This window comes from Lynx canadensis, chromosome B3 (assembly GCF_007474595.2).
Source record: "Lynx canadensis isolate LIC74 chromosome B3, mLynCan4.pri.v2, whole genome shotgun sequence".
Taxonomy (NCBI): Eukaryota; Metazoa; Chordata; class Mammalia; order Carnivora; family Felidae; genus Lynx; species Lynx canadensis.
In genome coordinates, this window is record NC_044308.2 from 135,369,879 (window position 1) to 135,393,361 (window position 23,483).

A 23,483-nucleotide genomic window follows, 5' to 3' on the forward strand; every position below is an offset into this window, starting at 1 on the left:
TGAGGGTGTGGGTTGAACACCCTCACCAGGGACAGGGCTGGGAACTGGGCCAGAGTAGAACTGGGTCCTAACAGGGCTTTGGAGAAAAGTTCTGAAACTCGACCTGTGTGTTGCCTGCCTTTCCAGGGGACCTGGGGCTTGTGAGGTGAGCCGGGTACTGGCTGCACAATGCGGGGGGGGGGGGGGGGGGCTCAGGAACAGAGGGAGTGGTAATAGAGAAAGGAAGAGGGGCCTCAGACAAGGAGAAGAAAATTAAAAGTTCCAACCCCATCCCTACAAACTGACTTGAAGTCCAAACCCTTTCTCACATAGCTACTGCCAGGATAAGAAAACCAGGTCACCCACCAAGGCCCACACTCTGAGCCAAGTCTTAGAAACTTCTTGGCACTTGCACAAAACGCTGACCCGGCTTGGCCACCAGGGCCCTAGGTGGGTTCACGGCACACACAGCTGTGAAGCTGGGTCTCAGCGAGGTGAAATGACTTGCCCGAGATCACACAGCTAGGGAGGCCAGGATTAAAGCCGTCCTTGTGTGTGCAGGCCCGAGGGAGGCATATAACCAGGCAGGCCAGGTGGATTTCTACAGGCAGGAGCACCGGCAGAAGGCGGCAAAAGCCCCACGCTCTTTGGGGTCACTGCGAGAAATGAATACGCATGAGTCAACCCACTGACCATGCTTTCCTTTGGGGCCATTCCCAGCAGGAAATTCCACAGGGCCCTGCCAAGCAGGGAAAATGCCATCCTGGAGCCCCAAGTAGCAGGGCAGCCCCACCCCACACAGCCCTACCTTCCCTGGAAGAACAAAGTGCACCAGGCAGGAATGTGCACCCGGCCTCGGCCAGCCCCAGCCTGGCTGGGAGGAGGCTCTTATCTGTGGCCTGATTAAAGCCAGACTTGATTACCAAGATCTTTAAGCCCTGGGGCTGGGGATGCTGTAATCAGGTATATGTTACTGCAGCACATCAGGGCTCTGGGGGGTCATGCCTAAACCACAATCTCTTCTGGACTTGTCAGGGCAGGCCTGGCATCCTGCCCAGACCCCTACAGGGAGCTGCCCGCTGGCCCTTCCCACACCACACCCCCCCTTCCACCTGAGAGCCCCGTGCACACCTGCCTGCAGTCCCGGTTTCCACTTTGTCCCTGAGATGTCTGCTGCCTCAAAGTCCACTATTCAAGCAGCATCCCCACCCTGACTTCTGAGCACATGGAGAACCTTCTCTTCGCCCCCCAGAGCCCTCAACTCCCACCATTCTGGAATGTGGCTAGGGCTAGTAAATGGCCAGCCTCTCACCTCTGCCCCATTACCCAGGGAGGCCAGAGCCAGAGGCAGCAGGGAAATTCCGGACAGGAGGGGCCTAGAAGTAAATGGAAGAGAGAAGAAATGTAAATATGGCAGCTGGTGTGGGACAGCAGGCAGTGGCAGGGACTGTGGGCAAGTGGTTTAAACACTGGCAACTTGGGGCGCCTGGGCGGCTCAGTCAGTTGAGCATGTGACATTGATTTTGGCTCAGGTCATGATCCCAGCGTCATGGGATCGAGCCCTGTGTTGGGCTCCATGCTGAGTATGGAGCCTGCTTAACATTCTCTTCTTTCTCCCGCTGCCCCTCTCCCCTGCTTGCATGCTCGCTCTCTCTCTCTTTCTCTCTTAAAATAAAATAAACCTTAAAAAAAAAAACTGGCAAGTAATTCAAAGGAAAGGATGTAAGAGTCCTGTGTGGGCCACGTGAGTCACCTGCAGGCCAGATACCATCCAAGTCACCAGTTTGTGACCTGGTCCACCCGGCTCTGCACAGATGGGGAAGCTGAGGTCCAGCCACAAGGAAGGGGAACATGACAAAGGTCACATCGGTAATTACTAAGAAAGTCCAGAACAGAATTCAGCCCAAAGCCTAGACCAGTGCTAATTAACTACCTCCCCCACCTGCTCAGCTGTGGCCCTGGGGAGGGACAGGGCAGATGGGAACTCAGACTGGGATGATCCACAGGGCCTTCCAGATACAGGACTGACGGCTGGGATAGATCTGTATGCAATAAGTGACCAATGCTGACCATCCCCCAACCCCATGGGGATCTCAGATCCGGCAGGAGGGAGGGACGGTAGCCAAGGGGACACTGGCACTGCAGGGTGGTTAAGAGGGTGTGGTCTGCATCCCAGCCCCGTGTGACGGGTCACCTCAAGCACCCAGGCTGGGTGAGGAGAAAGAAGCAGTGACCACGTGACCCACCAGCTCCAACTCCAGGAACCCCGGCCGGACCCTCCAGGGCCTGGGCTCCAGGGCCTGGACCAGTCTGGCTATGGAGCCAGGGAGGTGGAAGGAAAGGGCATCTAACGGCTCCACCCTAAGATGTACCCTAAAAAACCAGGACCCTGACTTCACAGCCTTTCAGACTAAGATTAAAGTCTGCATCTGCGTTTCCAGGGTTTGGTGACTCACCAGGCACTACTGTCCTCACCCTCATATGCACAGTGTTCCTAGACCAGATCAAACCTTCACGCTTTGCCTCTCAGAAACAAGCAGGGAGGCCAGGTTCCTCTCTGGACAGAGCTTCAGGATCCTCTCCCCTTGCCTGTTGGGACCCACCTGCCACACAGCCCCTCGAGGTGCTGGGCCACTCGGCCAGCGGGAAATGGCGGGGGCCAGGCTGGTGCTGCCTTCTATTTTCACGCAGTTCCTCAAGGACCCCAGAGAACACCACTGCAGCCCAGAGGCCTGAAGCATACGCTGGGCCTCCCCCTTCAATAGCATGAGGGGAAAGGCAGAGGGAAGGAGGCAGGGCGCCTAGCTAAAAGGTCCTCCAGCTCTCAAAAGCCAGTTAGAGACCCCGGTTTACACGTAAACCAGAGAAGTGATTAACAAGGACGAGTCATTAAAATTACACGATCTTCTTACTGTTTAAAGTTTCTAATTCAGACCTTTTACTGCTTCAGAACTGATATCAGAGCCTCATCTACAGCCTGGGCAAAACCTAATCCTACCCTGGGTCAGAACTGCCAGGGTACCCATCCTGAAACTGCTCTTCTCACACAGTCAAAAACGTTCAGTGGCTCCCCACTGCCACGAGACCAGGAACCACACTCACAGCTCACTGCTCTGGTTGGACTGGTCCACCCCTGGTCCCTGAACCTGACCCAAGCCCTCAGCCTACACACACACAGAGCCCTCTCTGACCCCTCCTCACCACCTCTTCTGTGAAGACCCATGTGTGGTTTAAAGCAAGCCACACACCTCTGTCTTAACTCTCTGAGCATCTTGATCTCACCTCCCCGGCCAGCCATAGGCTCCACCTAAGACTTTTTTGTGGCCTGTGCTCGCTCAGGGTCTCAGACACGCACAAACTTGCTTACAGGAAACTGCTTACAGGAAAAGCCACAACCAGTAAGCAGGCCAGGGGCTAGTATCATTTTCTATTTCGTAGAGGAGGAAACGGAGACTCAGAAATAGCGCTCACCCAGGGCCCCAAGGGCCGCGCGGTGGTGGCACCGGGACCCGCGCCCGGTCGGCCTGGCTCAAGTTTCCTCTACCATGTGCCCCCTCATGTGCTCTAGATAAAAGAAAACTATGAACCGTGTCCCTGTCATAAAAGAGATAAGGCCAGCATACAGGAAGTGGGGAAACGGCTGGACGCAATTTGGTGTCCAGAGGCTCCGGGTGCTCTGGGGCTCTGGGACCCTCAGGGGAGGGCCGAGGAGGGAGGGACGGCCCAACGGACTGGGGGAAAACAGTGCAAACAAAAATATCTCCGAATGAGTGGTCAACTGGAAAGCAAGGGATGGCATCGGGGAATCGGTATTTTTCCATTTCTCCATGGGCTTGAACACTCAGCAGCCCTCGTCCTGCCCCAGGATATCACTCCGGCCTCCACGGCAGCCGAGAACCTCCAACAAACAAAAACGGCACTGTTCATTATCGGCAAAGCTCAACTTCTAACTAGCCGACCGGGTCTGCGTCCCCACAACAGTAGCTCTTGTCAGCAGAACCACCTGAGGGATGAACAGCAAGGGTGCTGTGTGCCCGGCTGCCCGCCCGCTGTAAGCCTCTGCCCCAGGTGAGCGGGGAGGAAGCAAACCAGAGGCCTCCGGGCTGCTGCTCTGCGTGCTCGCTCCATCCACCTCCCAAGGGAATGAACCGCCCCCTCCCTGGAGGCCAAGGATGGAAGGTGCCAGAAGAGGGGGAGAAGAATCAGACCGACAGACCCACCACACATAACCTGAAGCACCAGGGCCCCCACAGCCAGCGGCCAGCAAACCACCAGAACTGTTCCTGCCAGCCTTGCATCCGTGGCCTGCCCTAATCTAGTCCCCTTGGAGAACTCGCTTCTCCCACTTTTAAGCCACGCAATTCCAGAGAGTTGACCCCCCCCACTCACTTCCGGCGTGAGCATGCAACTCAGGACAGGGCAATGAGAACATCACAACATCCAGACCTAAGCGAATGGTCTGAGAACAGGTGCTATGGGTTGAACTGTGTTCCCCCCACCGAGACAGGCTGAAGTCCCTACCCCCACACCTGCGATTGTGACCTTATGTGGAAACAGCGTCTTGGCAGATGTGATCAAGTTGAGATGGGGCCATTATGGAGGGCCCGGAACCAACACAACTGGTGTCCTTAGAAGAACTGGAAACCGCCTGGTGAAGACACAGACACACAGGGAGAGCAAGGCCATGTGAAGATGGGGGCAATGACCAGAGTGATGCTGTCACGAGTCAAGGAACTCCTGGAGCCACCAGAAGCCGGAAGAGGCAAAGAAGGATCAGGTGGAAAGTGGCCCTGCCAAGCCTTGAGTTCCAACTCCTAGCCTCCAGGATGGAGAATACATTTCCATTGTTTCAATTTGTTAGGCAGGAAACTAATAGGAGAGGCAGGTAACTTGAGCCAGAGCAGTCAGAACCGGCAAGCACCAGCCACTTTCCTGGGAACTCGGGGCAGGGGGAGAGGCTTGTATCCCGCGAGGTTGTGTCATGCTGATGGGCTGGAGCCGCTAGCCATCATTTCCATGAGACTTGGCCAACCTCCCCCAATGTGCCCCACACGAGGAGGCTGGGAAGTAAAACTATGCCTGATGACATAAATTCGAGTCCCCAAGGGCCTGCAACTGGCCACACTTCCCCTCTGGACTTTATGAGACATCCCTGCTAACTAACTCATAGTTCCTGAAGTCTTTCCTTCCATAATGGAAATCTGTTGCTTACAACCTAAAGAGCCTTTTAAGTTTCATCGCATACAATTTAGTTTTTTAACATAACATATGTCCAAATGAACAGGGGTCCCCAACAGTCACCTCGGGCACCTACACTTACAACACAAATGCTAACAACACTCAAGCATCAGTGTCCTTCTCTTTGGCACACACCTTCAGCCTTCAAAGTTTTGTGATGGCCAGTCCTTATCCCAAAAGTGCACTTGATGGTTGATAACAACAACAAAAAACAATCAGCCAAGCTCAAAAGAATCAGAGAAGATATGTTTGATTTTAAGAAATGCTGCCAGGGGCGCCTGGGTGGCGCAGTCGGTTGAGCGTCCGACTTCAGCCAGGTCACAATCTCGCGGTCCGTGGGTTCGAGCCCCGCGTCAGGCTCTGGGCTGATGGCTCAGAGCCTGGAGCCTGTTTCCGATTCTGTGTCTCCCTCTCTCTCTGCCCCTCCCCCGTTCATGCTCTGTCTCTCTCTGTCCCAAAAATGAATAAACGTTGAAAAAAAAAAAAAAGAAATGCTGCCAGGGGCGCCTGGGTGGCTCAGTCGGTTAAGCGTCTGACTTCGGCTCAGGTCATGATCTCATGGTCCGTGTGTTCAAGCCCCGCATCGGGCTCTGTGCTGATGGCTCAGAGCCCAGAGCCTGCTTTGGATTCTATGTCTCCCTCTCTCTCTGACCCTCCCCCATTCATGCTCTGTCTCTCTCTGTCTCAAAGATAAATAAACATTTAAAAAAAAAAAAAAAGAAAAAGAAATGCTGCCTAAGAATGGCTTACAACGTAAGGACAGAAAGTTTGGAGGGTCTCTGGTGTTTCAACGGCTCGATGTCAGCAAGAACCCCAGGCTCTTTTCAAGTTTTTATTCTGCCATGCTTACTATGGTAGATTTCTGTCCTCATTCCTCTTACCTCATGGTCACAAAACAGCTGCCAAAGCTCCAGGTACTCTATCCCCAGAGGGTATCTGGAAGGCAGTGAAAAGGGGATGAAAGCCAAGGAGCTGCCCTTCTCGAGAGGAAATCCTCTTTCTCCTTATATCTTACTGGTCAGAACTGCAAGACATGGGTGCCCCTGGGCGCAAGGAAGGCTTGGGATGCGAGTCTCTGACAATGGGAACTGTGTTTTCATGACAGGCCTATGTCAATCACCAATGCTACCTGGAACAAAACAGGGACTGTGTACAAGATGGAGAGAGACGATGTACTGGGAGGGCAACTCCCCAGATAGTAAAGATAATAAATTATGGAGTCCCTGTGCCCCTGAAAGTCCTAAAAAAACAAACAAAAAACCTGTGGCTTTTAATTTGACCTTGGGGTAAATTCAACAAATACCTAAGAATCATTTATCAAGGGCTCCCCATGTGCCAAGTTCCTTGCTGAGTACCCTTCCTTGCCCTCGAGGTACCTCACAGGGAAGAGTAAAAGAGAGCCATCCCCCCAAAACAGCGGAGAGTCTGGAGAGAGCACGAGGAGCCTGGGCACCGGCAGAGGCAGCCGGAGGAAGGGGGAGACAAAGGGGGAGTCTGGGAATGCTTCTGCCAGCAAGGACACCTGACTGGGTGTGCCGAGATGGGCCATAAAGGGCGTGTGTGCAGCGGTGTAGAGACGGCGACAGTGGGGGGTTGCGGGTGTTTGACTTGGGAGTGGCAGGCGAGGTGGCCAGGCTGGCAGCGCAAAACTGGAAGAGCTCCATAAACCATGCTCAAGGCCTAGACTTTCACCTAAAGACAACGGAAAGCAGGGGAGAGATGGCAGGTGTTCTTCAGGAAAGACCACTCTGCAAGGCAAGGGGTGGGCCAGGAGGCAGGGACACCCGCCAGGGCTGGCAATACTGGGTAAGGGGGGACGGGGGACGTAGGACAAGAGGATGTAGGTGGGAACGGGCAAGGAAGAGTCCGGAGGGAGAACCGACAGGCCCCGGAAACCGATGAGACTGTGGATGATGGGGAGGGCCAGCGGCGTCTGGGCAGGCTGCCTGGGTGGGAGACAGGACCTTCATCATGACCCAAGAAAACAGGAGAGGATGCAGGTTTGGAAAGGAAAAGAGTGAGTCAAGTTACAGAAAATGATGCCTCCAGACCGAGGTGCTTCCCAAACATCGTAGGCCTGCTGGTGGGGAGTGGGGGGCTGGAAGACTGAATGGACCTCCCTTCTGGGAAGGGCGCCCTCCGCCCAGTTTCGCCCAATTGCAAACGACTGTGTGAGGAACAGCCTTCCTGGGGCAGAGCAGGGCCAGGGGGCAGCAAGCTGAGGAAGATCTTCTGACTGCCTTAAATAGAAGCAAGCCGCTCTGGCTGGTGTGCAACAGTTTACACAAGAAGGGCTGGGTGGCGCTCCGGGCCCCCACAAGGCATGTTTTAAAGAAAGCCCAGTGGTCATGCTGGTTGTCCCGTGCGTGCTGCCAGCCTGTAAAATCGGAACTGAGCTTGCATTTGTAAAAGTCTTGTCTTCCAAGAGCCTCGAGTGGGCAGGATACCACCTCTTATCTCGACCACATCCGTGCAGCAGGGGTGGGAGGCCGGCTCTTCCACTCCGCTTGCCCTATAAACCACCAGGTCCCTGTCCTGTACAAGGAGGCCCTTCACTCTAGGGCACCATGCATTCCAGATGGTTCTCCGAGAGTCCCAAAATGCAACTTCGGCCCTGGCCACCACGCGAGTCAAAGGAACAAAGGCTGATACCAGGGGTCAGGAGTGGCCAAGTGGGCATCTCCTGCAGCTGGCCTTTGAAAGCACCCCATCCCCATGCTGCAAGGTCCTACCTGGCCTCCGCTTCTCTTCGCATGAGTAACATTTCCTCCCCCGTCACCCACTCAGAAAGGTGGCAAATCAAAGTCCTGGGTGGTGAGAGGTTTGGCAAGCATTACTCTTGGAAAGATGAAGTCCGATGAGGGTGGGTTAGAGACCCAGGGAGCCCCAGCCGACCAGACCGTAGAGCCGCTATGACAGGCAGTGTCCAGTAGGTGGCGCACCCTCGAGGTCTGGAGAGGAAGTGAGTGATGCTGACCAGTAACGCTGACTTGTCAGCAGAAATGAGAGCAGCAGCGGTATCCGTGCAGATTAAAATGCTACCCTCTTTGATAATAGTGCCCAGAGGTGCTGAAAGAGACTGAAGGTCTACCAAAGCCAGCATCTGTCTTCCCAGTGACTGGGTGCTCCATGACTGGGACAATTCTGTTCTCAACTGCATCCCCACCCCCCCCCACCTCCCACCCTCCCCCCATGCTCAGCACAGGGCCCACCAGGTCCGGCAGGCAAACAAAGGTGACAAACAGTCCAGGAACCCACCGAGCCAGGGGTGGCCAGCCTCCACTCCCAAGGCCTCCCAGCCCAGGCCGTCCTGCTCACCCAGCAGCCCCACTGCGCTCCACATACACTTCACCTCAGGGACCAAAGCCCTGCTTCCAGGACCCTGGCTCCCGCCTCCTGGCTCTGTCCCCCAGAAAAGTGGTTTTCAAACACCCCTGAACTCCAGTGTCATGCCTGAAATGAAATCTGACTCCCAAATCAAAAACAGATCAAAGTTGCTGTTACTTGAAGGGAGGCTGTTGTGTTTGGGGATCAGCGTGCCCCTTGGAAAAGCAGGCACGCCCCCTTCAAGGAACCCCCCTAGGTTCCTCAAAGAGCCCAGTTTGGAAACTGCTGTGCTATCCCCTTGCTAACCCGAATCCAATGAGCTTGAAAACCCCTGTGCCTCACAACTCTCTAGCGTGGGAGAAGTTAACAGCTGACATAGCAGGAACCTTCCGATCTGAAAGCTGAGCAACTCACCAATCCCTGCCACTGTTACCGACACGGGGTGCTCGTTTCCACACCTTTTGGGAGGAGGGCAAGAATTATCACCCGTTTCAAGAACAACTCTGTTCTAAGAAATTCTAGCACATTCCACCCCTGGAAGCACCAGCAACTTCACTTTTGTAGCCAGAGGTTGCCTGGGAAGAGCCTTCGTCTCTTTGCGGGGGGGGGGGGGGGGGGGCACCTGGGGGCAAGGGGAGGGCTGAGACAGCAGAAGGCGATCTGGGCTCAAATCCCAGCTCTGCCAATTAGCAGCTCGGTGACCCTACAGATTCCACATCTAAGAGGCAGGACCATTACTCATCCCTACAGCTCATGGGACTGTCGGGTTTATACGAGGGATTTTTTTTCAAGTGCTTTATAAAGCATTCCCAAATGTTAGCTGTATTTTACATGATTTTACTATCGGGCTGTTAGAAGTTCAAGCAGAGCAGAGCAGACCAGTTTCTGCTAAAGGTCTTCTATACCTGATCCTGGGCTCTGTACAGGCTCCATGTCTTGATATCAGACCTGACGGACATCCCCATCCAGGGAGGCTGGTCTGGGTTGCCCTTACCCTTGGGGGCACATGTGTCCCGGTGGGAATACTAAAGAAACCCCAGAAACTGCCTGAGTGATATTCAGCAAGCTGGAAGCTCACCTGGCCTCCAACCCCCTCTGCTCCCCGGGCCCACCCTGCATTCGGTGTAATACCCGCCGGCACCACCCCCCTCCCCCCAAACTCAGGATCCCCAAGGGGCCGGTGGCTGAAGTGCACGGGCTCGGGCACAGACAAGATGCACTCTACCTGCCATCCCAGATTCAGTCCTTAGTCTGACAGCAGGCAGTGCATCTATGAAAAGCGCCCAGGCAGAACCCCCAGATGCCCCCAAAAGACTCAGAAAGAGCTCCAGTGGCTTTCTGCATGAGGCACATCTAGCCCCAGGACATCTTCCACCCCCACCGTTTAAAGCCAGGGGCTCTAGGGGAGCCTGGGTGACTCAGTCGTTTGAGCAGCTGACTTCGGCTCAGGTCATGATCTCGCGGTCCGTGAGTTTGAGCCCCGCATCGGGCTCTGTGCTGACAGCTCAGAGCCTGGAGCCTGTTTCAGATTCTGTGTCTCCCTCTCTCTGACCCTCCCCTGTTCATGCTCTGTCTCTCCCTGTCTCAAAAATAAATAAAACGTTAAGAAAAAAAAAATTAAAAAAAAAAAAAAGCCAGGGGCTCTAAGATGAGGGTCCCCAGACCAGCAGCATCAACATCACCAGGAAACACATACTGGTTCAGAGACTTGCATGAGGCCACCACCTAGCTGAAGACCCTCCCAAGGATTCCGGTGACACTCAAGTTTGAGAACCACAGCTGGCATCCAACGAGCCGCGCCCGGCTGTGTATCAGAGTCACCCTGGAGCTTTCACACAAGCCAATGCTCAGGACCCACCCCAGATACCTGATGACGCCCCAGTGGTGGGGGTTTGTTGGTTTGTTTGTTTTAAGTATTAAAAAAAGAAATATGAGAAACACAGAGGATTTTTAGGGAAGTGAAGCTGGGCAGTACCATACGGTGTATGATATCAGGATACGATACTACAAGGGGTACGTGTCATCACACATTTGTTAGAGCCCATAGGAACGGACAACACCAAGAGTGAACCCCAAGGCAAACTAGGGGCTTTGGGTGACTATGATGTGTCAGGTTCATTCCCCTGGTGGGGGTTGTTGATTGGGGGAAGGCTGTGGGGTAGGGGTGCTGGGAATATACAGCCCTAGAAGTTCCCGGGTGACTGTAATCCTGTAGTCTGTGGAACCGGAGGCAGGACAGCCAGGCTTCAGAGTCAGCAGGTAAGACCACACAGGTCGGAAGCAGTCAAAGAAGATGACGGAAGGAGAGAAGTCATACTCGTGACTGAAGGAGGGAGAGACAGAGTGGGGAAGGAAGTGGGGAAGGACTCATTCATTCCAACTCTGCTTTTAACTTCTTCCTTCCCAGCATCTGCCTTAACTCCTCCCCCTCTAGTGTAGTCAGTGCAGCAAACGCTGGCCTGAGCATCACTCTACCCACCTGGGGTCAACCACAGTCCCCACTTAGCTAGTACGTGAACCTGAGCATGTCCCCAGCATGTGTCTGCTTTCACCTGTCTCCTCATCTGGAAACAGAAGGTATTAAGACACTGGAATGGGAATACAGTGCCTAGCACAGAGTAAACACACAATAAACACAGGTTGCCCTCAACTGGCCGGTGCAAACTGGACCCCACGTCTGCTCCACAGAAAACGGCGTCCAGACAATGAACGTTCTCATCTCCTGCCAACACCACCTCTCTGGCTTGGAAGCCAGAGTTAGAGAGCAGAACACAAGAGGGAATCCTCTCGGGGCGCCTGGATGGCTCAGTCGGTTAAGTGTCCGACTTTGGTTCAGGTCACAATCTCACGGCTCGGTCTGTGAGTTCGAGCCTGTGTCGGGCTCTGTGCTGACAGCTCAGAGCCTGGAGCCTGCCTCAGACTCTGTGTCTACCTCTCTCTCTGCCCCTCCCCCACTCGTGCTCTGTCTCTCTGTCTCTCAAAAATAAATAAACATTAAAGAATTTTTTTGAAAAAAAAAAGAGGGAATCCTCTCCTTCCATGTCTACGTTACCAAAGACAGGCTGGACGCACTGGGACAGAAACACCCTTCATCCCATAAATGTTCACAGAGCACCTGTTTCGGGCCAGAGGTGGGGAGAGCGCAGAACTTGCATTCCTTCGATTGGTGGGAGGCTCCAGGCCCGTGAAGGGCAAGATCTCCTCCAGGGCGATCTCCTCTGGACCCTGTACCGTCAGTGGCAAGGGGAGCATCTTTCCTAGAGGGGAGCCTCAAGAAGAGGGACACTCAGTCCTGACAGGCACTGCTGCTTGAGAACCAATGCTCTAGAGAGAACCCAAGAGTACATATTACAGAAAACTGCACACCCCTGCCTCCTGTGGCTTTTTTTGCCTTTTGTTTTATAAGCGTTTTACTGTCTAACGAATGATAAATGAGAAAGCGTGTATCATGAGCGAGCAGCTTGAATATTCAAACTGACACCCGAGATCAAGACTGAGAAGAGATCCCTGCAGGACCCAGCAGATCCGTCATGTTCCTGCCTACCTACCCTATCAAAGGTAACCACAAACCTGTCTTCTTTCCCACAGAGCAGTTCTGCCTTTTCGAGAACCTCAATTAAATGGAATCATACGTCAAGCACTCCTCTGGGTCAGCTTCTCTGGCTGAACACTATGTCTATGGGACTCATCCATGGTTTCCATGGAGCGGCCATTGGCTCATTCTCACTGCTATATAGAATTACACCACACAGGCGGGACGCCTGGGTGGCTCAGTTGGTTAAGCATTTCACTCTTGATTTTGGCTCCAGTCATGATCTCACAGCTCTTGAGATGGAGCCCCGTGTCGGGCTCTGAACTGACAGTGAGGAGCCTGCCTGGGATTCTCTCTCTCCCTCTCTCTGCCCCTCCCTCGCTCACACACACATTCTACCTCTCTCTCTCAAAATAAATAAACGTTAAAAAAAGTTTTTTAAGGGGCACCTGGGTGGCTCAGTTGGTTAAGCATTCAACTCTAGATTTAGGCTCAGGTCATAATCTTGCAGTTTGTGAGTTCAAGCCCTGCCATTGGGCTCCACGCTGGAGGTCTGCTTAGGATTCTCTCTCTCTCTCTGCCCCTCCCCACCTCACTCTCTCTCTTTCTCTCTCTCAAAGCAAATAAACAAAACTTTAAAAAAAGCTTTTTAATAGAATTACAACATGCAAACATAACACATTATACGTACCCATTTTACAGCTGATGGACACTTGGGTGGTTTCCACTTTGAGGCTATTAGGCCAACTGCTGCTTGGAACACTCTATGTCTGCCTCTTGGTGGACATAAGCACTCTATCGAGGGTGCAATGGCCGAGTCCAAAGGCAGCACATGCTCAGCTTTAAGGAAAGCATGTTCCAAAACTCCTATCAACCTCCAGCCCCTTGCCCTGCTTCATTTCCTTTCCTATCCATGTCGACCATCATCCTCACTTCACATCCTCATTTGCCTGTGTTTGGTCTCTCATCCTTCTAGATGTGGGTGCGCGTTGAGAGCAGGTCTGGGCACCACAGGGCCCCCTGAGCCCTGACTCTGCCCAGCCCAGAGCAGGTGCTGGAAAAACACCTGTAGGGCAACTGAGCTTCTGCATTCTCCCCTGCACAGAGGAGCTAAGGGGACCTCTCAGCTGTCCCCTTGGTCCCCTCCTCCTGTGGGTGCCTTCCCAAAGTCCAGGAAGACCCCCTCACACCCTCTTCCAGTCTCTAGCCATAGCTTACAATTAGGCCTTGAGCAAAGACTGGGCCCCCCACCAATCCCCACCATTGCTGCTGCACAGAGTCCCTTCCCCAGGATGGAACGTAAAGGCTCCTGGGAAAAGTCCAGGCTCAAGTCTTGGCTCTGTGAAAGCCGGCTGACTGGAGTGGCATTCTTGAGTGCAGGCTGCAGGCCACGCCCCCAGGAGACAGGCAGACAGCAGTCAGAGCACCAGCAAGCTCAAGGTCAGAGGAGTGAGCTGGGGAAGTGGGTCAAACAGCCCCATAAGGCTGGGGCAGGTGAGGCCTTTGGGCGCGGGGGAGCTGGAGCAAAGCTGGCCCTGACCCGGTCCAGGCAAAGCAGAGAGGGCCTCACAGAAAGATGGAGGTCTCAGGGCCTGCCTCTTCTGGGATGCCTGTTATTCCCCAGAGACATAAGGCTGGGGCGGGCAGCACAGGCAGAGACTGACGTGTGCGAGACAGAGGGCTGGGCTGGATATGGAGGGGTTGAGGGGAAATGTCCACTCCTGGCAGGACAGAAGGAAATGAGGGAGATGAATTAGAAAGATCATGGGGTAGGACGGTGGCGGGGACAGAGAACTGCCAGGCCAAGACCTCTGGGCTCTGTCCTAAGGGTAATGGAACCCTGGGGGTGTCGCAGAGAGGTCACCTGATGACAATGGGCCAGGCACAGGCAAGAAGGCACCTGACATCTTATTGAACTGCAGACCCCGACCCAGCAGAACTGGGGGAATGTGTACATCTCCCTGTGGTGCAGCTGCCACTGGTTGCCAGACACAGTTGGGGTAGCAAGGGTGTGGCACAGAAATGGAGACTGAAGCCGTATATCCCCCACCCCCGCACCCCAAGGGAAGAGGGACCAATGGAGATAAGTAAAGGTGGAATGGAATGCAGAGTCTTAAACACCTCGCCTGACCCAAGGCTGGCCCTCAGTGTGGCAGCCACTGCTCTACTTCACACGGCCAGCCTGTTCCAGAACCTTCCATGCTGCTTCAGAACTGGGCCTCTCCTCTAGAGCCTCAGACCCCAGCGTCACCACGGCAACAACCGCAAACACAGGAGCCCAGGCCTCTGTGCCATAAACAACCCTGACAGATTCAATAAATATAGATGTACTACAGCAATTTGTGGGGAATTTATGAGAAATTAAAAATTCAGCTTGGACAATAAACAACCCATTTCAGAATTTGCCCCACTTAAAGTTAAATAAACCGCATGCGAGCATTTTTTGAGCATGATGTTTCGAGACTAAAAACTGGGCCTTGCCAGGAATGCTCCCTGAGACTCCAAAGCTGGTGCTGCTGTGGAGAGCACGTCCTCACATCTGCTGACCTCAGAGAGCACTTTACAGTTTATAAAGCACCTGCGTTGACCCACCTGCTGCCTGTGAGACACTGGGGCAAGTAGGAATAACACCATAATGAGGATGAGCCTTGAAATCAACGAAGAGCCTGCAGCACAGCGACTTGCTCAAGGTCACACAGAACTGGTCAAGGTCAGAGACAGGATGCAAACTCAGGCCAGCCCAACTCCAAAAACACGGTGCACACACAGGCAGCCACATGTGCATTTGCCTACAACACACGAATTGCACCCAAGTGAGTCTGATGTGGGGAGTTGGCTGTATTCTCTAGAAATCTGTCCTACTTAAATAGCATCAAAGGGGATTGCTTCAAACAGATCAACAAATTCACCCAGGGGGCAGGCAGGCTCAGATCCCTGAGGCAACTCCACCAGGCTGTCTTCAAGATGAAAGACTAAGAAATAAGCAGACAGAGATGGAGAGAGCATGGGGGAGGCTTCCTACCCCTGCTTTCTGAAGATTTCGGAGATTCACAAGAGGGGAGAGTGAGATAAAACGCCAGAGATCCCATCAGGGGCATTAGCCTGTTTCACAGAGAAGGAACCAGAACCCAGCCCAGCTGCACGACAGGCAGACAGCGAGCCTGGAGCTCCTGCTGCCTGGGCCAGGGACCCCCAGAGCCAGCCACCTTGACCTAATAACGTCCTTTCTTCCCACAAGCATCATACATCTCGGAAGCACCTGCAAGTGCTCTCCTGGTCACTCTCTCCAGGCTTGCTGGCTCCGCGACCCGAGTTTCCAGTTCAGCCATAGACTGATCATCTCAAGAGGCCACAAACAGGTGGGTGGGGGAAGACCCACCAGCTCTGGGCATGCTGTGCTGACAGGAGAGCTCCCCAGCTCCCAGGTCAAGGCAAGGGCCTGCCCTTCTCCTGCTCTTCTGATGCAGCCCTGGGGTTGTCTGCCTCCCAGGCACGGGCACCAAGGTGGCTGAACCCTGGGAGACTGGGTTATGTCGGTGTTCCCAGAGGACAACAGAGGGCCGACTGGCAGGGGCCCAAGCAAGCACCCTGTGATGCAAAGAATCAAGGGACCAGCCCCAGGCCTTAGTCCTGCAAGTGTCAACTCTCAATCACAATCACAAAATGGGCCTGTAGGATAACAGCCACAGGGACATCTGGGAGGGTCAGACAGGAAAGTCAGAGCTGGGGGGTCATGCCAGAGCCTAGGGACAGAGGACCCTGAGTCGCCCTCCCAAGAGCCCAGGGATGGCACCTCTGGGCCACAGGACACAATGCTGCTCTGCCCTGGGGTCCACCGAATCACAAAGCAGGGGAGAGAGGGGTGCGGGTCACTCCTTGTTGACCGCCTCCCCCCCCACCCTCCACCTTGCTCCATTCCTGGAGGCTTACCTCTGAGGACCTCTGGACTTCCAGCTACATCTGCCCAACAGAAGGTACCAGAAGATCAGAGGGCAGGGAGAAAGTGAGGCTGGGGTATTTATCCCTCCTCTCCCCGCTTCAACAACATGCCTTGGGTGGGGGCTTCAGCCCAGCACAACTACGGCTGCCTCGCCGGCCCTGGGAACGGTAACAGTTCCCACAGCTAGGCTCCTGGAGCCTCTCCAGCCCACTCTGGTCCCTTCACCCTGCCCACGCCTCTGCATGTAGTCCCCACATTAAAGTCACATCACCAGAGCCACGTAGAGGAGGTTCAGCAGGGACGGGTCCAAGTCCTCGAACAGTATTAGGATCAGAACAATGGGAACAAATGAGTCAGAAAGAGGAGTATAAAACCGCTGTTCAGAGTAGACAGGGTGTGAACCTTCTCACCTGCAGTGAGGGCAGGTTGAGCAGTTGAAGGCTAGAACAGGTGAGCATCAGCATGGGGGACAGTGGACAGAGCTCAGGAATGGGAGTGGCCCAGCTCTGTTGCAAAGGCCCACGCAAGATACTGAGGGCTGCAGAGGCGCCTGGGTGGCTCAGTTGGTTCAGTGTCCAACTTCGGCTCAGATCATAATCTCACGGTTCGTGAGTTCGAGCACAGAGCCCACTTTGGATCCTCTGTCCCCCCCCTCTCTCTGTCCCTCCCCCAATCACACTCTCTCAAAAATGAATAAACATTTAAAAAAAAAAAAAGATATTGAGGGCTGGGTTCACGGCAGCCTTGGAAAATTCAGGAAGGGCACAACAGGTTTTTACGGGAAACCAGCGAGGTCAGATTAGCACGAGGGCTGGGGTAGGGGAGGGTGACTGGAACAGAGAGAGCCCAGGCCATTGGGATCAAGCCCGCCTGGGTTCAAAGACCACAGCAGTCGGTCCTTGCTGGCTCCGTGACCTCAGATTCATCCTTAAGCAAGTGACATATCTGAGCCTCAGTTTCTTCATCTGAATAATAAAGAGATCCCACCTCACAGAGACAGTCTGTCTGATAAAGTAAAACTGTCCAAGAAAGATGTGGACCCAGGCTCAGCAAAGACCAGGAATTAGCTCAAAGCCATGTGGTCAGAATTCACTGGGGGCCGGTGACCCATATCCACACTGGAAATTCTCCTCCCAAGTCTGGGCTGGACCCACCCCATCAGGGAAGCAGTAGATTAACTCACGGCTACATCCAACTCCCCCAGCCCAGAGGGAAGCAGGCACGCAAGTGGTGTTTGATATTCCTTTTCAAAAGCTCCTTTCCCAGTCCTCAGTTCCCTGAATACAAACTGGCAGCTGGTCACGGATCACTGAACATAGATTTTGGGCCAGGCTTTGTAGTAAGTGCTCTGACACTCTATCTCAATTAGTCTCCTCAACCTTAGGGGGTAGGTGATTGACAACCCCCTCTAGGCAAGGAGGCTGAGGCCCAGGGCTAAAGAGCTAGCCCATGGCCACCAACAATTGTGTGGTAAAGGCTGGTCCCTGGGGCACAATGCTTGCTCAGGGGGAGGGGGAGTTAGCAGGGGTGGTAGCTCCCCCAGCTCACTTACCTGGTCCGGTCAGAATTTCCCCTAGGCTAGCAACCTGCATATACATGTAAACCAGAGAAAAGCCCCTGCCAGCAGGGAGTGGGGGGGCGGAGGGAGGGAGGGGGGAGGGGGGAGGGGGAAGGGGGGAGGGGGAGGGGGTGGGTAGGACCACAGTGCAGACAGGCCAGGCGTGGGGAGCAGCCTGCTGTGCTGGAAAGAAGCAGGACTGGGGACTACCCAGGGACCAGCCACCTCCCCACCAGCACACACTCTCTGTCCCTTTCCCTGGGTCAGGCAAAATGCCCAGGGGCAGGGCTGCAGCCTGGCCCAGGCCCAAAGCCACAATGGGCAGAGAGGAGGGTCTGGGGCGTGGATGAAAAAGAACAGGGGGAGATAGAAGGTAAAAGGGAGAGAAACAGACTCTGCCTAAGATCTGGGTGCATTCAAAAATCCAGAAGGGCAAACTCTAAAACAATGGTGTCTTTCCTCAATTCTCTATAATGTTCAGGGTTTTTCCGCCAAGAAGTACATACTCCTTTTATAAACTGCAAAAACAATAAATACGACTTATTACTTATATAGCCCAAGAAATAATCACAGACTTGCCCGAATGCTATCAGAACCAGATGGTCATGACAGCAGCATCACAGCGACAAGCCAGAACCCCCACCAACATCCACGGAGGGAACGCAGTAACTCTGGTTACAGAGAGGATAGATTATGTGGCGACTAAGAACACAAGCCTAAATCGAACATTTAACAAAAGGGGAAACACTAACAATACGCTAAGCGTGTTTGTGGGGAGCAGATTACAAAAGGATAACAATTTTGTTTAAAGTATATAAATACGTCTTCCATTCCTACATGCAGAGAAAAAACTCAAGGGCGTTCCTGAAGCCTGACTGCTGGTTATCTCTGGACTACCAGCTACCCCGGAGGGGCTTCTGGACCTTCTTGAAAGACGTTTTCTCTCTTTTTTATTTTAATGCTTATTTATTTATTTTTGCGAGAGAGCGAGCGAGAGAGAGCGAGAGCTCGTGCCAGCACAAGTGGGGGAGGGGTGGGGGGAGGAGGGGGGACACAGAATCCAAAGCAGTCTCCAGGCTATGAGCTGTCAGCACAGAGCCTGATGTGGGGCTCTGAGAACCATGAGATCGTGACCTGAGCTGAAGTTGGATGCTTAAATGACTGAGCCACCCAAGTGCCCCTTGAAACACATTTTCAAACCCCTTTCAAACCCCTTCTGGAGGATCAAAGACTCCTGTTTTGTCTTTGTTTCCCCTTCTCCCCAGGACACGCTGGCTGGGCAGAGGCCCTTGTCCCCATTAGACAAATGACAGCACCAAGGCTTCACACAGCAAAATTAGGAGGCTGAGGCCCAGAGCTGGCTTGGGGACACCCAGGTCTAATGAACATGTGTGCCCAAAATGGTCAGCCCAGAATAGCCAATCAGCACACAACTTTATCAGGCCCTCGGCTTAGGGGAGGGGAGACCTTCACATTTACGAAGCTCAATCAAGCATGCCCCTAGCCCCCACTAAGTGTCTCTCTTCTCTCTCCCATGCCAGGCTCCCCTCCCCCCAGGCCACACTCCTAGGCCATTAGCTCAGTCCCAAAGGCATCCTTTCCTATCCAGGCTTTTGATGATCCTGTCAAAACACTGTAAATAACTTATTTCCACTTGGCAGGGCCTGCAGCAAAAATATCATCCAGGCAGGGGCTGCCTCTCCACACCAGGAAACCCACACTCGTCCTGCCCAGAGACCCCCCACCCCGGGCCCCCACCTACCAAGGATGAGAAAGGCTCAGTGTCGAGGCCAAACTTCTGCCCAATTAGACAGGGGGTGGGCTTTATAAGACCCCTCAAGTCATTTCAGGAACAAGAAAACCAGTGAGCTGCTGAGAGGTCCTTACTACCCCACAACCCTACATACCACCCTACACCCCATCCCTGACTTCAGGTACTCATGCACCCCCTAAGGAGGGCCTGCTCACCTAACCCTGCCCTATCTCATTCGTCCGTCTTGTCGCTATCTGGGAGGTGGGCCTCCGAGGGGTTTTGCCACTTCCCAGGGCTGCACATCAGCAGACTCAGTCCAGACAGGCAGCCTGAAGGCATTGGCTTTGACGTCACCCACCCATGGAGTCCAGTCCCACTCTGCTGCTCACTTGCTGGATGGCGCAAGGCAAAGGCACTCCAGGTATCTGAACCTCAGCACTCTCACTTGGCAAGCGGGGACACTAACAGTGGCACCCGGCAAGCAAGGCACAAACGGGAGCTGTCACTGTTGCTATCCGGGCTGGAAAGACACCAAAGCATTTTGAAATTATTCTGAGGGCATCTCAGACCTCCGAAGCGATCTTACTAGGTGATTACTGCCTGGATGTCTGGGAGCCCCGCCCTACATGTTCCCCCAGGACCCCTGATCAAACACCACCCAACCCCCACCTAACCCCGGAGCGCCTCCCAAGTGACTTCTGCGAGCGATGACCGTGCCCTGCTGCACCGCCAAGTCGCAGACACAGTGCGAGCCAGGATCTCCTTATAGGGTGGTTGCTCTAAGGCCATCATAGAAAGTTCAGAGAGAGTAATACCGACAGTCCTGCCCTGTGCAGACAGGGAACAAGGGACCCAGAACAACCAGGTCCCTGAAAGGGCTACCCTGCCAGCCACTTGTATAGGACATCAGAGAACTCAGGGGTAGGATGGGGCTGCGGTGCTTCCTGGGGGAGTTCTCCAGGCAGGGGTGGCTGAACGGGAGAAAGACAAAAGAAAAGAAAGAAAAGAAAAGAAAAGAAAAGAAAAGAAAAGAAAAGAAAGAAAAGAAAAAGAAAAGAAAGAAAAGAAAAGAAGGGAAGGGCAGAGAAAGAAAGAAAAGAAAAGAAAAGAAAAGAAAAAAGAAAAGAAAGAAAAGAAGAAAGGAAGGAAGGAAGGAAGGAAGGAAGGAAGGAAGGAGAAAGAGAAAGAGAAGAAAGAAAGAAGAAAGAAGAAGAAAGAAAGAAAGAAAGAAAGAAAGAAAGAAAGAAGAAAGAAAGAAAGAAAGAAAAAGAAAGAAAGAGGAGAAAGCCAAGTTATGGTTCTGGATTTGCAAAATTTGGGGAAAAGCAGTGAAATCTCAGCTGCGCACAGGACTCCCAGGACCTGCCCCCAGCCAGTACGGGGGGCGGGGGTCTTATGTGTCCAGGGTGGGGAAGTCATACTCTCAGAGATGATGATGCCTTTACCCCACCGTGGCTGGAACTGGAGATGCAGAGGGAGGAAGTAAATATATCAGCCTATGCCCTCGAACGCACCCCAGCCAGGGCAGACTCTTCTCTGATCCTGGGGGGCACCACAAAGCAGGCTGCACTCGCCCCCGCATCGAGGAGAAGGCCTCGGGCTTCCACCATCAGGAGGGAACACCCTGAGCTGGGACCCTGCTGGCCCACAGCAGGAACATTACCCCTGTCGGCCCCTCCCTAAGCAAACCAGATGGATATAACTTACACGATAACGTTTCCAGCTTCTTTACTTGTGACCACAAATCAAACAACAAGGGTCCTTTTATTTTGGCTCATCTACCCATCCAATCCCTCAATAATACACCTCATTTAGACTCCTACTGATTTCCATGGGCCCCTAAGGATGACATCAACAATGGTGGCACCAGCGAATAAAAAGGAGCAGCTCCTTCTGAGAACGTGCCGTGTGCCAGGCTCTGGGCTGCTCCTCGGCCGTATCACGTGCATGTCCCAACTCTGAGGCTGGCTCCATTATTACTGCCATTTTGTAAATGAGGAAACTGAGGGTCACTGGGCCTAAGGGCACTGGGCACGGCTAGCTGCAGCCCAACACCCATTCCTGATTCTCCTCTTCTTCAGTAACAAAACCCCAAGCTCCTGTGAGGTGACAGCATGCCCAGCAGAAAGACGGCACTTCCCACCCTGCTGGCCTCCAGGTATTAGAACGTTCGACTCTGACCAAGGCCAGCATGGGCAGCAGTATAACACGGGATCTCTAAGGAGATCACCTAATGAGAATAGATTCAGGTGTGTGGCAGGGATGCCCTACTCCCATACTGCTTTCCCATGACCTGGGATGTATACACAACGGCTGGAGCCTCAGCAGCCACTTTTACAAGGAGGTGAGCTTGGGCCTAGAAGATAGTGCGGCACAAACAGAGAAAAGGGGGTTCTTTAAAACTTTATGGACCCCCTGCACCAGCCCCAGGTTAGCCTGCATCCGGCTTCTTTGGCATAGAGAGAAATAAATGTAAGATTTTATTTAAGCCACTGTTATTCCCAATCTGCTACTGGCAGCCGAATATCAATCCTGACGGCTCCACAGTGAAGCTGCAGGTGGAGGGGTGTTTGGAGGATGAAAGCCGGCCAGGCAGAGATCCCCCCAAAACACAGTATCCTTGGCATGAGAGAGTCATGGAGAATGTGCTCAGGCCACACATTTCTGCTTGTCTTACGATTTTCTGTTTTCATCCACATCAAGACAACAATGTCCTATTTGTGACGCTATGTTCTTCAACAGTTTAGGAAGGATGGTTCAAGCCTCTCCATAGATTTTACTCTCTCTCTCTCCTGACGACTTAAGAGTTCTAATCTCATTTCTCTGCACGCACTGGCTACCAGGAAGCTCAGCACCACTCTAGTGTCTCCTCACAGCACCAGGCCCGACAGCCAATATTACATCTCCTCTGTTCCTCGCCTCGATTTACTTCTTCTGTGTTACTAAACTTTCCTTTGGGGAAAGCGAGAGAGTGTCAAGCATACAGAACGCTAAAAGGGAGGAATCTCCTAGACTATCAAATTCATGAAAGCTCGTTCTTCTTTGAGTAGCTAAAATGGCAAATTATCTCCTAAGTTAGCACTTTGTAAGAACGAGGAAGATTCTCCAACTCATGTGTACTTTCTGACCTTTCAAAACGGTGCCACATGACACATCAACCTGTTGTTGAAAAAGACATGCCAAGATCTCTCAGCCGGGCCCTGCCTTTACACATTAGCAGGCACAGATTAAGAAACTTCCACAATATACAAGTATGCTATTACCGTATTTCGTCGGTTCAAAGGCACTGTCAGTCAGAACCATCACATTACACACTCATTAAAAGGTTTTTAAAGGCAAAACATAAGAGACTCTTAAATACAGAGAACAAACTGAGGGTGGATGGGGGGGTGGGTGGGGGGGAAAGTGGATGATGGGCATTGAGAAGAGCACTTGTTGGGCTGAGCACTGGGTGTTGTATGGAAGCCAATTTGACAATAAATTATTTTTTTTTTAAAAAAAGGGTTTTGGGGCGCCTGGGTGGCGCAGTCGGTTAAGCGTCCGACTTCAGCCAGGTCACGATCTCGCGGTCCGTGAGTTCGAGCCCCGCGTCAGGCTCTGGGCTGATGGCTCGGAGCCTGGAGCCTGTTTCTGATTCTGTGTCTCCCTCTCTCTCTGCCCCTCCCCCGTTCATGCTCTGTCTCTCTCTGTCCCAAAAATAAATAAACGTTGAAAAAAAAAAAAAAATTTTTAAAAAAAGGGTTTTAAGTAGGTTTTAAGGAACCAAAAGAATAAAAAAAGGTATGCTACTATAGCCAGAGAAAACCAATGGAGAGGTTCGTAGTGATTACCTCTAGAGAATAAGATGATGGGGAACTTTGCCAATTCATGTATTTCTGTAATATTTAATTAGTTTCCATTGATTTCCAAAGAGTTCTTGATAAGGTGCATCTATGAGCCAGAATGCTAGGCCTGCACCGTCTCCAGAAAAACAAGGCATGGTCCACGGCCCTACAGAGGCTCCGGAGAAGTGGGAAAAGCCCCCACAGTCCGTGATTACATCATGCAATGGAAGCTTCTGTGTCTGGGAGGTGGGGCGCACAGGGTATGTTGGGGCCCACAAGAGGGAGGGGCTCTCTCGGCCTAGGGTATCCAGGAAGGCTTAAGGAGCTGGCGG

General features: G+C 53.0%; 1 protein-coding gene across 4 annotated transcripts in view; it reads right to left on the reverse strand.

Moving 5' to 3' along the window:
• Positions 1-23,483, reverse strand: part of ITPK1 (inositol-tetrakisphosphate 1-kinase) — a 179,495-nt gene that overhangs the window by 102,641 nt on the left and 53,371 nt on the right. Inside the window, exon 3 of one of the 4 annotated variants that reach the window (XM_030319828.1) lies at positions 14,669-14,865. The exons of the other annotated variants lie outside the window; for them this stretch is intronic. Coding sequence (XP_030175688.1) covers positions 14,669-14,710 — 42 coding nt within the window. The 5' untranslated portion in view covers positions 14,711-14,865. The remainder of the gene's footprint in view (positions 1-14,668; positions 14,866-23,483) is intronic. 4 annotated transcript variants of the gene reach the window in all.